The 18,334-nt window shown below is 43.1% G+C and overlaps 1 protein-coding gene across 1 annotated transcript in view; it reads left to right on the forward strand.

Moving 5' to 3' along the window:
• RSPH14 (radial spoke head 14 homolog) overlaps positions 1 to 16,605 on the forward strand; it is a 172,739-nt gene extending 156,134 nt beyond the window's left edge. Inside the window, exons 5-7 of the mRNA XM_075276513.1 lie at positions 5,156 to 5,381; positions 16,153 to 16,289; positions 16,367 to 16,605. Coding sequence (XP_075132614.1) covers positions 5,156 to 5,381; positions 16,153 to 16,289; positions 16,367 to 16,605 — 602 coding nt within the window. The remainder of the gene's footprint in view (positions 1 to 5,155; positions 5,382 to 16,152; positions 16,290 to 16,366) is intronic.
• Positions 16,606 to 18,334: the final 1,729 nt, after the last annotated feature.

Below are 18,334 nucleotides of genomic sequence, written 5' to 3' on the forward strand. Positions count from 1 at the left end.
CCTGATACGCCCTTCCCCTCCTCCTTTCTCCAAGCCCACATTACCGTCATACCTAAGGAGGGCAAAGATCATACCCTCTGCTCCAGCTATAGACCTATCTCCCTTCTTAATACTGACGCTAAATTGTACGCCAAACTGATAGCCAACCGGCTCGGCACGTACATGGAGGATCTTGTTCACCCGGATCAGGTGGGCTTTATCCCCTGTAGGGAGGCCCGCGACAATACCCTGAAGGCCTTCTCCGCCATCCGTCATGCTCAGCGCTCATGTACGCCTATGTTGCTTCTTTCCTTGGACACGGAGAAGGCCTTCGATAGGGTAGACTGGAAGTTCTTGGAAGCCACGCTTCTTCAACTAGGACTTGGCCCGTCTATGCTTACTCGTATTCGAGCTCTTTATAACTTCCCTGAGGCTCGGGTTCGAATCAATGGCTCCCTCTCCCTTTGTTATCTGTTTCCTCTACCTCTACTCTCCTTCCCCGTTCGGAGTTGTTGGCCTTAGCCCCCAGTCCGGACTCAGTACTTGCCCATTGGCATTGTTCCCAATTATCCCATTTTTACTTATCCTTGAAGCGGTCGCAAGATCTCCACAGACCGCTTCTGCCTTTGGAACGCCTTTGCCTCTCTGCTTCTCGACCAGGACATACGGTTTCTCTTCTATATAATTTTCTGTTAGAGGGCTCGGAGAGTGGCTTACCGCCTTTCGTGGGAGGTTGGGAGAGGGAGTTGGGGGTGGCGTTCCCGCCGGGTGTGTGGTCGTCAGCCTTTGAGATGTGCCATAAGTTCTCCATTTCCTGCAAGGCTCAGGAGACGAACTATAAAATCCTCTCTAGGTGGTACAGGGTCCACGCCATCTTTCCGACCACCTCTGATAGGTGTTGGAGATGTCTCACCGATCGCGGCACGATGGCTCACATCTGGTGGGGATGTCCCCTTCTCCGCCCTTTCTGGGATAGTGTGAGAGGGGTTATTTCTCAGGTGACAGGTGTTGCTTTAGCGGATGATCCGGCCCCTCTGCTCCTTTCTCTTTTCTCTCGTAAATTCCGGAAACCTATTCGCAAGCTTTTGGGGTTTATGTTGGTAGCTGCACGTTCGGTCATTCCGAGACTGTGGAAGTCCCAGACCCCCCCCACGCTCCTTTCCTGGCTTAAGGAGTTCCTCCATATCCGCACAATGGAGGACATGCTGGCGATGCTTCGCCCTGATGACCGGCTTCACCACCGGACCTGGCTACTGTGGAACATGTTCTACTACTCTGCTGACTTTCGTGCTCTTTTCCCTTCCTCACCTGTATGATGCCTGCCTATTTCTGGTACTCTTTCCTGTCAATCACCTTTCTGGTGCTCGCATAACCTCAGTTGGTACTTTAGTGTTGCAGATTGCTGTTCCTTCTGTTATGCTTTTTCAACACATTATGGTTCGTCGCATTTTTTCTCCTTTATTTCTCTACCTACCTGAAATGCATTGTTCATTGTCACTCTGCTGCGTCAGAGTCCGCCTCCCCTTCCCCCTGTTTCCCTTCCCTGACCCCTTTTTTCCCCTGTTCTTTCCCATTGTTTCCCTGATCTTCCCCTGCCTTTCCTCCCCCCCCTCTCCTTTTGTTAAACCCTTGGAAAATCTTAATAAAAATTTAATGTCGAAAAAAATAAGATTAGCGGTGCCTGAATAGCCTTTTTAAAGGCTATTCATGCATATGTGGGGCTCATACAGCAGAATTTTGCTGATAGAGCCCCTTTAATATAATTGCTTTACACTACAGCTTCAATGTAAAAGTTGCATATTCGACAAAGGCCAGTGCTTGGCAAACTTCACCGCTTCCCTGCCAGCACCATCTGCAGAATACCATGCACCAGTTACTATATGCAGCATTCATTCTCACAGGGACTGTCACTGTGACAATATAATTCACAGAACATAGGTTACTGTAAAAGAGCAAATATTTTCTGCTGACAGTGCCTACATGGAGCGATTTCTATTATCACATTACACTAGAAAACATAGAACATAACTGAATCCATGAATCAGGAGCCATGAACCAGCTACATTAAATTAACCAGACCTTTCAGATTTAAGACCAAAGTTGATAACCACTAATAATAGTCCAACAGCCACGAATACATGAGAAAGATAAAGAGAAAATATTCCAAGATAAGAGAAATATTCCAGCAGAAAAATCCTTGAATAACACATCTATTGTTACAAGATTATACTGCTACTGACAGGGACACAGGCAGCACAGTATAACATTATATGGACCCCTTCCAGTTCACTAGCTTACCACAAAGGACTTCTCCTTATGTTTTTTCCCACTATGAAATGTATTAGCTAAATCTCTGATTTATACCCTAAGGTCATCGCTATATGATCTATCACAGATCAGCTGTTGCAGGAACCTGCAGGGGTTGGTATCTGCAAGTTTACAGGCAGAGCATGCAGGGACATAACGAGGCCCTAGTGGCACCAGGGGCGTAGACTGGGTCCTATAGCAAACTTTTCACTTGGGGCCCGCCACGGCATAGCGCCCTCTTTCCTAATGTCTCAAAGTGGCCTCCAGACAGTATAATAAGTATAGTGGCCCCTCCACAGTTTAATGTCCCTTAGTGGCCCCTGCACACAGTATAATGTCTCATAGAGACCCCTGCAGACAGTATATTGTCACATAGTGGCCCCTCCACACAGTATAATGTGACATAGTGGCCCCTGCACACAGTGTTATGTCCCATCGTGGCACCAACTGTGTTCATTGCAAATAAAATATGTTTTTTACTTTTTACCTGTCCCACAAGGGGACTTGAACCTGGGATCTCTGATCCTTAGTGCAGTTTACTGCCATACAGTATTATTGCAGCATATCGTATATAGGTTCACTATGTATGATGGGTAAAGGCAGTTAGGAGGCGGTTGCTTGGCCTCCTGGCTGCCATAGCAACCCAACAGACCCAGCAATCTTATTGCAGGGCATCTGAGGGGTGGCGGTGGGGGTCATCTTGCCACTGGACCCTCTGGATTCATAGAAATCACGGCATCCAAGGGGTTAACCCACCAGAGTTAGAATATCTTCCAATACCGGTGGTTAGTCCTGAGATTCAGCTGTGTAATACAGCTGAGTGCTGGAAGTACCGGTAATACTGCAGGCATAGCTCTTGTGGCTGCGGCATTATGGCGCTGTAAGATAACTTTAACTACATGCTCAGCATGACATCATAGTACAGCACGCAGTGGGAGGGTTAAAAACCTAGCATTGTATAACATTCAGTTGTATGAAAGTTTATGAATTGGGAAGTTAAAAAGGACCTTTCACAACCTCCACCAACTACAAATCTTTGCACCCTGCGGTACCCAAGCAGTCATTTCTGTTATTCTTAGTACAATTATGCTCTCTGCTGTCAGGTGGGCGGTCCCTGACTAAAGGATTGGGTGACAAAAAAACTAACTGGGGGCTAGTTCACACGGGGACATGGACGCTGATTTTGACAGCGGATTTCGCGGCCAAATCAGCGTCCATACAATGTATCCCTATGTGAACTGCTCGCTTTTTTTTTTCTGCTAGCTCGCTAGCAGAAAAAGAAGCGACATGACCTATCTTTCGGGCGGAAGCCGCTCGCGATGAGCCGCGGCTTCCGCCCAGCCGCAGCGCCCTCCATGTCGGCTCATTCATTTGAGCCGACAGCGGAGGTGAACGCCGCGACCGCGATGGTCGCGGCGGGGGCAGTTCACATAGTGTGGACATTGTATGGACGCTGATTTGGCCGCAAAATCTGCTGTCAAAATCAGCGTCCATGTCCCCATGTGAACTAGCCCTTAGTTCACACGTGAAAAAAGCCTAGCTGATTTTGTCACTGTTTTTTCAGCGTCGCTTTTTTTGGACACTGTTTTTTGCATTGGACGCTGTTTTTGACACTGGTTTTGACGCTTTTTCAGTCACTGTTTTTTTTAAGCTTTTTTTTTTTGCATTACAAAAAAGTACATGATAAAAAAAAAACGCTAGCGGTTTCAGTCGCTGTTTTTGCCAAAACAGCTGCAAAAATAAGCGACCAAAAACCGCTAGCGGTTTTTTCAGTGCCCCATAGACTCCTATTCATTTTTTCAGGCGTTAAACGCCTGAAGAAAGGTCATGTTGCTTCTTTTTCTGCTAGCAAAAAAGGCTAGCAATAAAAAAAGCTAGCAGAAAAAAAAAAGCTAGCAATTCACATAGGGCTACATTTTATGGAGGCTGATTTGGCCGCGAAATCAGCTGTCAAAATCAACGTCCATGTCCCCATGTGAACTTTATTTCACCATATAAACTGCTATTTTTACATCATAGGTTTTCTTATGACATCTTTTATACTTAATGCGTTCTGATGCTACAATCCATATAAAAGGAGATATTTTTCAATATGCTAATAAATTATTTTGAGTCAACACCAGAAATCCAGATCTCCACGCCAGTAACCTGGCCTCACTGCTCTGAGGGATGTCTCCTTGCCTATGTTATGAACTGACGCTAGGCAAACAATCCAACATCAGAGCAGAGGAGCTAGTAAAATTATGGCTAATCCCATCCACACATTGCAGAGAAATATCCGAAGCAAACTTGTCAATTATACCTACGGAAATGCTGGTGTTTTCTGTATAGGTATAATTGAAGAAGGAAGCTGGCTGGGGAAAACTCTGCAGGCCTTCTGTAAAAAGCGATGCGGGAAAAACTGCAATGCATTTCTGCTGTGGTTTTTCCAGCAGCGCTTTTTCCAAGATTGTATGGGAGAGACAGGAGAATTGCGCTGACATCTCGGTAATTGTAGACATAGCGTCTAAATTAGAAGTGCACCAAGCCCACTTTGAGGTGCCATAATCGGGCTTTGGGGTCCATTGATTTCTAGGTGCAACGTATTATTCGCTCTTTCAGTCGGTGGCAGTGCACATAACATTGAGTGTTTTTGGTTACACATACAGCCACCTGCTACAAAATGTAAAATGTTCCCAAGAAAACATTTCAAGATACACCACATAGCTGCACCCCCAGTGTTATGGTGTATTTTATTATACAGGTTCCTGGGTATACTGTATCTATTGAGCATTTTTAGCTAATGGAGCCACTTTATGAAAACAGTGAATAAAGTATCAGCCCATATTGTTACTGCTAAATACAATATTCTGTCATTGCTCTATTGCAGGTGCCTCAGCTCTGGTTGATGCAGGCCTAGTGTCACTGCTGGTGGGGAAGTTGCAGACCGAGCTGGATGAAATACAGGAGGTCATCTTGGACACATTACATTTCTGCTTACAGGCAGATGCGGCTCAGGCTCTCGCTGCAGGAGCTGTGATGATTCTCAAGGAAAAGCTTAGCCACCCATTAGTAAGCATTAGGAGGAAAGCTGCCTGCGCTCTCATGGAAATATGGTGAGAAAGATGTCTGATTTTCTAATGTAGCCACTAGGTGGCAACAAGTGTACACGAATATGTTACTGTCTTATCTTCTCAATAGTAAAGTGGCCATTTCAATATTACAACCTTATTAATAAAATTGAAAAGCAAAAAACTTAGGATTGATATAGTATTAACAAAGAAACATAAGCTACAGTTTTCAATAAATATTAGGAGGCTTATATCTGTACGCTATTACAGTGATAAAAGTGTCATGTTTATGTACAGAATTCGCACTGCTCTAACCTGTATTCATTCACATTGGTCACTGTGTAGCGCTAGTCTCTAAGAAAGATACTACCCGAATGCTACTGAAACTCCTCAGATGCCAAGGTTTCCCTGAAACGTATGAGGAGGGCAAAGATTTCTGAGAATGCTGGCTGCGAAATGAATAGATCTTTAAGGTTGTATCTTAGTTGTGAATGCATAGAAACAGTTTGTACATATCTTTGCTCTCTATCCCTGCAGCCATTTTTTGATTTTTTTGTTTTCTTACTTCTCGGTTTCCAAAAGCCATAACTTTTTTTATTTTTCATTCATAGAGCCATATGAAGACTTCAATTTTTGTGGGACATAAATTAGTACAGGCACTGATCACAGCCATTGCCGCTGTATAATACAACGCTATAGCTCCTCAGCGGTCGCCATATTTAAAGACCCAATTAACTGTATGGCAGATGTTGGAAAAGGATTAAATGGAACCATTCATTTTAAACACGATTTCAGATCTGCCATTTTGTACTGTATCTCATTCTTTTAAATCTCTTCTCTGTTGTGCTTAGGCGTCCAGTGGATGGTTGTATGATGTATCTGTGCTTGGCAAGGCTGCCTCCAAAATGCAGATGAGTTGTGTACCCAGGTGAAGCAGGGAGCTGCCTGTTCCCTGCTTCACCATTCAGCCCATTGTTTCTTTTCCTGACAGTTTGGAAGCAGAGCTATGATGTAATTGGAATCTGGAAAAGTCTAAATTGGTTGGAATTTGGAAAAACTTCAATTGTGACATGTTCATACAGGTTTTGTTATTACAGCATTTTTACAGTTTTCACAATACAATAAAAATGACATGGCAAAATGACAAAACTGTTTTAAATGCAAATAGTCTGTGCATGGGACTGTATAAGGGTAAGCTGGCACAGCGAAAAATGAAGAGGATGCCCAGATGCGGGCGATATGCATGGGTGATTGTGCCAGACTTAGATAGGGTTTATACTTAGCATTATATATCTAGTTGGCTTCTATATTTCTTTGCATGCTTTATTTATTTATCACATATAGCTAAGTATATTGCAATGGTAATTTGGTACCGTGTCTACATGTGGCATTTCATTTTGGAAGCAAAATGTTTGTTATAGCTATATACAGTATATCTAGGCTATCTCTGGAGGACATACATGTTCATTGTTTGTTGTGATATGGGGATGCATGTGTATATTATTGCATAATGGTGCACACCTTCTATGTAGATCATAAACTTATTTACACTTGTTTTTCTATCTCTCTTTTTTTTTTCACAGCATACATACTACACATTAGTATACAAGGGATACAATTTGAGGGACAGCATAGGAGACATATACACTACATTTCCTCTAGGCAGCTTACCCTGCCTATGAAAGGTTTCAAAGTTTTTGAATGTTTTTAACCTTGTGTGCATAATAAAGATTTGTTATATTTTTGTAATACTTAGGGTTGAGCTTCTTCTTGACCTGGCCTACAGTTTTTGTTTTAGTGCCAATATTTATGTTTAGTATGGCCTAGATGAAATATTTAGTGATGCTCACTATATAAAATCAGTAGTGTATTGTCTTCTAGCTAAAGGCTGTCGGCACTTCTACAAGTTTACGAATAAGTATAGCCGGACGCTAGCTAGATCTCTTAAAGACCAGAAAACACGGAACTATGTTCCCTCCCTTAGTACTGCAATGGGCCGGCAGATCTCTGACCCTCTTCTCACCTCGGAGGTTACTCACTTCTACCACGGTCTCTATTACTTACACTGCCCCTCCCCTGCACCGCTTCCCCCCTTCCCAATGTTATCCTTGCTTTTGCCAATTCTGGATTATCTACACTCTCCGCCAAGGAACAGACCTCTCTGGATCTCCCGATCTCTGAAGAGGAGGGGGCACTAGTGCTTCAGTCTATGCAGCCGAGTAAAGCTCTGGGCCCCAATGGCCTCCCGATGTCGTATTACAAAAAGTACTCATCTATCCTACTGGCTCCCTTGGTTCATGACTTGAGTTCCCTGACGGAAGGTGCTGTCCCTTCTCCTGATATGACTCGAGCTGACATTGATGTTATACCCAAAGAAGGAAAGAATCCAGCACCATGTGCGAGCTACTGACCAATGTCTCTCCTTAATGTTGACCTCAAACTTTTTGCAAAATTTCTAGCTACGAGATTGCCCCCCCCCCTTGCCCGGATTGAAACACTCAGATCAACTCAGCTTTGTTCTAACTCAAGAAGCGAGAGACAATGCTATGAAGGTAGTGAATTCTATTCATTATGCCCAGTCTCACAGACTTAAACTGCCTCCTCTCCACTGATGAAGAGAAGGCTTTTGATAGGATGGGGTGGCCTTTCTTATTTGCAGTCTTAGACGATATGGTCTTGGGCCCTTTGATGAGATCTTGCATCTCCTTTCTTTATTCTAGTCCATCAGCCTCAACAAGAGTTAACGGTGTTTTCTCCTACCCCTTCCCAATTGGGAGTGGCATGTGCCAGTAATGCTCCTTTCTCCCCTAATCTTTGTCCTGACCCTGGAACCCTTGATCCGGATGATTAGAGCTTATGTGGACATCCAAAGCCTACATGTTGGTGGCAGACAAATGCAGATTGTAGCGTATATGGAAGACCTTTTATTTTTTCTATCTGATCCCTCCTTGTTGTTGCACTACTTGATGTCGGAATTTCAACAATTTTTCTAACATAGCTAACGTTCTGATTAACTTTCAGAAATCAGAGTTTTGGTTCCATTGCGAGTTCAGTCTTCCTTAGAGTCATCCTTCCCTTTTAGGTGGTCGAATGATGCTATCTATATCTGGGATTGTGGATCTCTTGGTACTTGGGAGAGCTTTACATTAATAACTACCTGCCTCTCCTCCGGGTGATCAGATCGGACTTGAAATGGTGGACCAAAGGTACCTACAAGTGGTTTGGTTGCTGTGCCATTTATAAAATGAATGTCTAACCCCGCCTACTTTATCTCTTGCAAACACTCACATTCAGTTTCCATCTAGTTCTTAAAACTAGATCTGACTAACTTTATCTGACAGGGTCAACCGGCGAGATTGGCCCGCTCAACCCTCATTTTGCCAAAGCAGTGGGGTGGCTTGTGACTCCCTGATTCTTGCAGACACTACAAGGCCTCCATGCTCCAACAGGTGTTGCATTGGTGCTGTCATCTCCTCTTCAAGCAGTGGGTCTGCTTGAAGCATGACTTCTCGGGAACTCCTCTCCACTTCCTCCCCTGGCTGGACTCACATCATACTGCAGCTCTCAAATCTCACTCTACCATTGGTCCTACGCTATAATCCTGTAAGACCCTTGTCCCTAAAGACTCAGTGTCTCCCTCCCCTTCTCTAATGTTCCCCATACTGTGCAACCTGGGCAGCCTTCCCTGCTGGTCTCTCCCCTGGCCCCTTTAAACAATGATTTGAGACAGGTAGACAAAGGGCCATGTATTTTCACTCTGATGGACACTGAAAGTCTCAGAGGGACTTCCTTAATGCTCATGGTCTACCCTCTTTGGGCCCTTGGCGAGCTCACTCACTACCTTTCCTCACTTCCTGCTCCCCGGGATTCTGGGTCTGGCCTTATCGTACACTCCCTTTCAGATTTTCACTTGTTGCTAGTCTCCCCTCCACCAGGTTGCAGGCCTGCCTTTCTGATGAAGTAGGAAGCCAACCTGAATATGGTGTTCTCAGACTTACAGTGCTCCAGGGTTCCTGAATTTGCTCACAAGAGTCCCATTGCGAGTAACTACCAAGAGGTGGGCTATAAATTCTTGACAAGATGGTACCATGTTCCATCTAAATTACATAAGATCTTCCCGATTGTCTCCTTGAGATATTCATGGTGCGGCACGAAGGAGGGGACACTTCTGTACATTTTCTGGGAGTACACTGAGCTGAGGGGCTTTTGGAATGGGGTACACCAGATTATATGTAAAGTACACCAGGTTTCCCCTCTTTCACATCTGCCTTCTACTTGCTTCAGCTCTCTGACTTCTCCCTCCACACTTATCGCAAATCTTCTCTGAAGCATCTGGTTAATGGAGCTAGGGGCTGTATGCCGGAGCTTTGGAAGTATTCTACCCCACTTCTTCATTGGATCCGTAAGGTGAAGGGCATCCAGAGCATGGAGGATCTCACTGTGTGCCTCAGAGAAACGCGAGTCCTTTATTACTGCCTGGACACCATGGATCCTTTTCCAGGGATTGCAAGATTACAGAAACCTTCGTGAGTTGAACTGGAATCCATGACCATTGCCTCCGGTGCTGGGGTGGCTGGAACTCCTGTCCAGATACTCCCTACTCACCCTTTCCCTTATTCCTTTTTTACCCTCTCTAGTTTTGTTTTGACTTTCTCGGCTCCTCCTTCTGCCTCTCTCTTCCCTCCGCTCCTCTCTTCCTGTTTTTCCCCACTCCCTCTCACTGTATATGCTGTTTGTAATGTTTTTATTGATTGCATTGTCCTTTACCTTACTATGCTGATTGTCTGTGTAGTTTACATAGTTTGCTTGCCGGCTTCTTTTTCAATGGCGGACGTTTCCTGTTTGTATGGTTGGTTCTGTTTGTTTATATTTTCGATATAAATAAAGAATTTATCAAATAAATAAGTAAATAAATAAGTAGTGTATTTTCTCAGCATCCTGCTGTCATTTTTGGCTCCCATTGAGAACAATGGGGGATGGAATATGCTGCGGTTTCATGGTGGAATAATCTGAAATCATTAGATCTGTCACCTTCCTTGTATCACCTTCCTAGTGTCAACTTCCTTGTATAAAATTCCCGCTCACACGATGAGCTTCCGAGCTCTCTGAATATGTCATGGTAGTAATTCGCCTTACAATTCCCCCTTCATGGACTATTAAAGTAAATAGATTATATGAAATCATGTAGATATCCCATTGGGGAATAAGGTCTCACAATATTGTCAAATCAATCTTGAATTCTTGGGTGACCTAAAGAGACTTGACTTGACCTGTTTTTATATACCAGTGTATAACATCCATCAGTGAATAAATGAATAGGGTCTGTGGTGACAAATGGCATAATACTAGAGATGAGCGAGTAGTATTTGAAACTCCCATTTCAAATAGCACGCACCCAAAGGAATGAATGGACGGCCGCTTCCATTAATTCCAATGGGTGCGTGCTATTCGAAACGGGAGTTTCGAATAGTACTTGCTCATCTCTAATAATAACTCTATGCTAGTCCCTACATCACACCCTATGCATAGAAGCAATGAGGTATATTTAGGGCAAAGTAAGTTTCTCTTGATTCATAAAAACTATCAAAGCGCACTGTAACACAATGTAATAGGGGGTAATGTAAAAGTATATTTGTTTAATTGATGGCAATCCTGCATTAAACATGAAGAACTTGTAAAGATGAGATTAACCTTGTCATCCTGGAGAGGTTGCTGGTTTTCACCTGAGAAGCTTGAGGTTTCTGATAGTTCTGAGTATACATTCCTGAACCATCAGTGTGAAAGGACCTGATTATTCTACAATGTGAACATCTTCCTTCCTTCCTTCCTTCCTTCCTTCCTTCCTTCCTTCCTTCCTTCCTTCCTTCCTCTCTTTTCTTCCTTCCTCTCTTTTCTTTCTTTTCATCTTACAGTGTTGGCCAAAAGTATTGGCACCCCTGCAATTCTGTCAGATAATACTCATTTTCTTCAAGAAAATGATTGCAACCACAAATTCTTTGGTATTATCATCTTTATTTAATTTGTCTTCAATGGAAAACCACAAAAAGAATTTTCAAAAAGCCAAATTGGATATAATTAAACACCAAACATATAAAAGGGGTGGACAAAAATATTGGCACTGATTGAAAAATCATGTGATGCTTCTATAATTTGTGTAATTAACAGCACCTGTTACTTACCTGAGACACCTAACAGGTGGTGGCAATAACTAAATAACAATTGCAGCCAGTTGAAATGGATTAACGTTGACTCAACCTCTGTCCTGTGTCCTTGTGTGTACCACATTGAGCATGGAGAAAAGAAAGAAGACCAAAGAACTGTCTGAGGACTTGAGAAGCAAAATTGTGAGGAAGCATGAGCAATCTCAAGGCTACAAGTCCATCTCCAAAGACCTGAATGTTCCTGTGTCTACTGTGCGCAGCGTCATCAAGAAGTTTAAAGCCCATGGCACTGTGGCTAACCTCCCTAGATGTGGACGGAAAAGAAAAATTGACGAGAGATTTCAACACAAGATTGTGCGGATGGTGGATAAAGAACCTTGACTAACATCCAAACAAGTTCAAGTTGCCCTGCAGTCCGAGGGTACAGCAGTTTCAATCCGTACTATCCGTCGGTGTCTGAATGAAAAGGGACTGTATGGTAGGATACCCAGGAAGACCCTACTTCTTACCAGAGACATAAAAAAAGCCAGGCTGGAGTTTGCCAAAACTTACCTGAGAAAGCCAAAAACGTTTTGGAAGAATGTTCTCTGGTCAGATGAGACAAAAGTAGAGCTTTTTGGGAAAATGCATCAGCATAGAGTTTACAGGGGAAAAAAAGAGGCCTTCAAAGAAAAGAACACGGTCCCTACAGTCAAACATGGTGGAGGTTCCCTGATGGTTTGGGGTTGCTTTGCTGCCTCTGGCACTGGACTGCTTGACCGTGTGCATGGCATTATGAAATCTGAAGACTACAAACAAATTTTGCAGCACAATGTAGGGCCCAGTGTGAGAAAGCTGGGTCTCCCTCAGAGGTCATGGGTCTTCCAGCAGGACAATGACCCAAAACACACTTCAAAAGGCACTAGAAAATGGTTTGAGAGAAAGCACTGGAGACTTCTAAAGTGGCCAGCAATGAGTCCAGACCTGAATCCCATAGAACACCTGTGGAGAGATCTCTTAATGGCAGCTTGGAGAAGGCCCCCTTCAAATCTCAGGGACCTGGAGCAGTTTGCCAAAGAAGAATGGTCTAAAATTCCAGCAGAGCATTGTAAGAAACTCATTGATGGTTACGGAAGCGGTTGTTCGCTGTTATTTTATCTAAAGGTTGTGCTACCAAGTATTAGGCTGAGGGTGCCAATACTTTTGTCCGGCCCATTTTTGGAGTTATGTGTAAAATGTTCAATGATTTGACTTTTTTTTCATTCTCTTTTGTGTTTTTTTCATTGCAAGCAAAATAAATGATGATATTAATACCAAAGAGTTTGTGCTTGCAATCATTTTCTGGAAGAACATGAGTATTATCTGACAGAATTACAGGAGTGCCAATACTTTTGGCCAACACTGTATATACAACACAAAAATGTAAAACCTTCCGCCTGTAGATAAGGAAGCTGTAGTCGCAGTCCAGGTTGCTTTATCCCTATGAGACCCACTGCCATAAAAGTTATAATGTAACTAAGTGATGTATTGGGTGGTAAATGTTCACTATTAATTGCCGGGACTCTGGAATCAGGATATTGCATACTCTGCAAATAAATTCTTCTTAATCTCAGTTTTTCAGAAACAAGTGGCAGCTTTGAGGTTGAGCCATATTCTTGTTATCAGAGTCATTATAGAAATATTAATTCATTATTAGCAATCATAAGATTTATTGTTTGCTGGAAACCAGCAGAAATGAGCAGCTAGTGTCTTACACATGATACTGCTAATATACTGTAACGTTCTGTGCATTATCACATCCATATTACATCAAACAGATGATCCTACATATGAGTTGGCATAACAACCTTAATGCATGGACCAGCCATGGATGGACTAACGTATCAGAGGATCCTCTGGTAGGTCATAACTAGGCCCATGATCCACAGGCAACACCATAAATTGTATCCTTGCCAGTGTAGCAAATACTGTGATGTTGATTTTTTTTTGCACAAATAATGTAATCCTATCCTACTATTATAAATGTGAAAGTTTGTGTGTTTGGATGATTTCCCTGCAATTTGGCGCATACATAGATTGTAACCTCGATTAAAACATAGGCTAAATCCCAGTAAATGACCTCACTTCCCGATCGCTATGAACGAATTTATGTTCAGACTACACTAAAGGACCCTTGAACCGTTCTTGGATAAGATCATGCTATTGTGTGAGCGGAGCTACACACTATTTTGTGGGCGGAGCTATATAGGATGAAACCGGACAGTGTGGAAGCTGCAGAAAATGGAGTCTCATGGAAGGTCAGGAGAGTAGCGAACATGCAGCCTGTGTGTGGGCAAAAGGAGTATATCGCATGTAGAATTAGTGTGAGTGCGACGGGGGAATGTGGTGTTCAGCCTCTGATGGGGGGGGGGGGGGGGCTGTGGCAAATTACAGCAACATATGTTCAGCCATTTCCAACACAGAAGCTGCTCAGACACTGCCATAAGAAAACCACTGTAAGCCAAATTACCAGATGTAGCAGAGCTTAGGAACAGCTCTAGCACAGCTAAGTATGCTCTCCATATGCAGAGATGTACATACAGCTGGGTATGCTGCGCATATGCAGAGATGTAGCAGAGCTGAGATGCGGGAGTAGGCGGATCATTGAGAACAGCAATTGGCTACATAGCATCGCCAACAACACACGGACGAAGCCGCGGGGGATGCTAGTAACCCAATAATCCAGTCTGTGGGTGAAGTTATATAAAAACATTGTAGTTTATGTGTACTAAACAGTGTAGGGCTAACATAGCCATTTTGTGAATGGAGAACCTGTTTAACGGTAGCTGTACAGCCTTATCAGTGTGCGGCCTAAGCAGCTCCTCCTGAAGCTGATGCTACAGATGGTTTACAGCCTACAGGTATCCATACATATTAGGCTTTAGTTGGTCGATTTTGAATCAGCCGACAATTGGTTATAAAAGTACTGTGAATGACAAAACCACAAACGTGTATGACATGACTGTTTTGATTCAGCCAATCATTTGCCATTTTGCACAGATTTTGCACAATTTTTTACTAAACTGCCACCCTGATTGGGAAGTTATTGATGGTTTCTTTGTTTGATGTGTATGGCTAGCCTAAGAGTATGTTCACATAGCAGTAATCCGTTCAGTATATCAGTACCGTATACACTTGAGCATAAGCTGACGCGAATATAAGCCGAGACCCCTAATTTTACCACAAAAAAACTGGGAAAACTTATTGACTCGAGTATAAGCCTAGGGGGGGAAATCCACCATTGCAGATAAAAAGTCTGGTCATGTGCATTGCAGTTTAGTAACTCCATGTGCCTCATAGTAATAGCAGTTAACCCCATCATGTCCCTCACATTAACCCCCTGTGTGCCTCACATAAGAGTTACTGATATGTGGGACATATGGAGGTAATAATTAGGTATCTTCATAAGTAAGGTCCTTCATTAGTACCCTCATGTGTCTCACATATTAGTAACCCTTATATGGGGCACACAAAGATTAATATGAGGGACATGATGGGGTTAACTGTTATTAATGTGAGGCACATGGAGTTACTGAAACTAAATTAATAACCCCAAATGCCTGACATTAATAGGCAGAGTAACTAAAGGAAGGTCGCTGTGTGTGTCACGTTACTGTAGCTTCCTCTCCTCCATACAACAGACATCTTCCATAAGACACAATGAATCCTGGCCACTCATCTGCAGGGTAGATGCTAAATCCTAGTGTGCTAAAGGACCTCTGATGACGTCATGACCATGTGATCGGACTCTGGTGTGGGCGGAGCTACTAGGATTTAGACTCAACCTTATCTGCAGATGTTACATACCAGTGGCTACAGGACCTCTGATGACATCACAGTCACGTGACCTCATGACAAGCCAATCACAGAGCAGTAGCACTAAAGGACCTCACTCTTCCAGGTCCTTCCAGTTTTCTGTGCTCCGTGGACCCTGACTCGTGTATAAGCCGAGGAGAGCTTTTTCAGCATTAAAAATGTGCTGAAAAAGTCGGCTTATACTCGAGTATATATGGTATTTGGAAACCAAAACCAGGAATTTCTAAAACACAGAAGAGAAACAAATCTGTTCATTAACCTATCTCTCTGTGGATTGGTGTAAAAATACTGCTGCAAAATACTGAGCAGAATACTACTATGTGAACATACAATGTGGCTTGTGAGCACCATGACTCTTATATTAGGTACATAGTATATTTATTTTAACACTTTCTAGTACTGTTATAAAATGAAGTACTGTATTATTTGGAAAATGTATGTTGCTATTATTTGAGCACTGTATAGCAGTATTATCTTAGGCTACATGCACACTACTGTTGTAATGTACAGGTCTTGGAAAATGTAACAGATAACACACAGGTGGCATCTATGTGCTGTCAGTATTTTCCACTGACTTATGAATTAGCCCAGACCGCAGGAGTGCTATGCCTAAAAAAGAAACCACATAGTGCACTAATGAAAAATATGGTCGTATACATGAAGCCTTATTGCGTCACAATGTGGTGCAGACACTGTATAGTATATTATGTTTGCAATGTAGTATGGTGGGTGCTGCATGGTATTGTTACAAAGTTACCAGTATGGAAATGTTATTTGGTCAGTGTATGTCATTATTATTATTATCTCTTGTTTCTATATAGTGTGCCGATGGAAGGAAAGGAAAGTGTATGCAAAGCTGAAGTGATTCCATTACTGGTGCACCTACTGGATGATAGTGATGCTGAAGTCAGAGCTAATGTTGCCGGGGCCTTGATGTATATTACTATCACTACTGAAGGTAACATCCTGTTCTGTCTTCATTGGATAAATCCTAAATTCCATCTCAGTCCTCTTACAATATTGTTCTTCCATCAGGCAAATATGCTGCCCTTCATTCTGATGTCATCCCAAAATTGCTGGCCCTTGTTAAAGACAGTAACAGCAAGGTGCGACTGAACTGCCTAAAAACCTTAACAACCCTCTCTGAGACTCCTGGAGGCCGTCAAATACTTCTTCAGGATGTGGGTATAATCCAGGGATGTATGGAGGACTCCAGTGAAGCTGTAAGGAGAGCAGCTACTATAGCAGTCAAAGTCATACAGTGGAAACCATAAGCAATCCTGGCATTATTATCACAGTTCACCTTCATTGCCTACTCCTGATATAGATAAAGCTACACAATTCATCTATACTGGACACACTTAGAAGTACAAAATAACCTATACATTAACAAGAATAAACAATTTCCCTGCAACATCCTTCAGTGTTCAGTGCATGGTGTCACATGTCTTGTCAAGTAATATTTTTCATGTGAATTTATGTCATTGGATCTACTTTAAACCATAAATGGGTTCCTGATTCTGGCATGTACTTGATAGTTAACCACAGTCACTTTACAATCCATTTTCTCAGTAATCTTTATAGAGACAAAGTCCATCATATTGTCCCTTATCGCATGTACAATTACGTCTTGTAGCGCTATTCTTTTCTATGATAAGTATAGGCAGATCAATTTTCTGCTCGTAACTTGGAAGTGATACTCTGGCAAAAGCTGTAGTTTTGCATGTGATTTCTCAGCTGTACTCTTGGTATATGACATCAGGACTGTATCTTTTATGTGTCTGCATGATGACTGTATTGGTAGCAACTTGAAATATTTTCAGCCCTGTGAATTCCACTGCTGTAGATGACATAAGTCTAATCCTGACCTGTCATTTCTCCCCTCCAGGGACTGGAGTTTTTATATTGTATATGAGACATACACTCACCGGCCACTTTATTAGGTACACCTGTCCAACTGCTCGTTAACACTTAATTTCTAATCAGCCAATCACATGGCGGCAACTCAGTGCATTTAGGCATGTAGACATGGTCAAGACAATCTCCTGCAGTTCAAACCGAGCATCAGTATGGGGAAGAAAGGTGATTTGAGTGCCTTTGAACGTGGCATGGTTGTTGGTGCCAGAAGGGCTGGTCTGAGTATTTCAGAAACTGCTGATCTACTGGGATTTTCACGCACAACCATCTCTAGGGTTTACAGAGAATGGTCCGAAAAAGAAAAAACATCCAGTGAGCGGCAGTTCTGTGGGCGGAAATGCGTTGTTGATTCCAGAGGTCAGAGGAGAATGGCCAGACTGGTTTGAGCTGATAGAAAGGCAACAGTGACTCAAATAGCCACCCGTTACAACCAAGGTAGCCAGAAGAGCATCTCTGAACGCACAGTACGTCGAACTTTGAGGCAGATGGGCTACAGCAGCAGAAGACCACACCGGGTGCCACTCCTTTCAGCTAAGAACAGGAAACTGAGGCTACAATTTGCACAAGCTCATCGAAATTGGACAATTGAAGATTGGAAAAACGTTGCCTGGTCTGATGAGTCTCGATTTCTGCTGCGACATTCGGATGGTAGGGTCAGAATGTGGCGTCAACAACATGAAAGCATGGATCCATCCTGCCTTGTATCAACGGTTCAGGCTGGTGGTGGTGGTGTCATGGTGTGGGGAATATTTTCTTGGCACTCTTTGGGCCCCTTGGTACCAATTGAGCATCGTTGCAACGCCAAAGCCTACCTGAGTATTGTTGCTGACCATGTCCATCCCTTTATGACCACAATGTACCCAACATCTGATGGCTACTTTCAGCAGGATAATGCGCCATGTCATAAAGCTGGAATCATCTCAGACTGGTTTCTTGAACATGACAATGAGTTCACTGTACTCCAATGGCCTCCACAGTCACCAGATCTCAATCCAATAGAGCATCTTTGGGATGTGGTGGAACGGGAGATTCGCATCATGGATGTGCAGCCGACAAATCTGCGGCAACTGTGTGATGCCATCATGT

Source organism: Leptodactylus fuscus, chromosome 1 (assembly GCF_031893055.1).
Source record: "Leptodactylus fuscus isolate aLepFus1 chromosome 1, aLepFus1.hap2, whole genome shotgun sequence".
NCBI lineage: Eukaryota > Metazoa > Chordata > Amphibia > Anura > Leptodactylidae > Leptodactylus > Leptodactylus fuscus.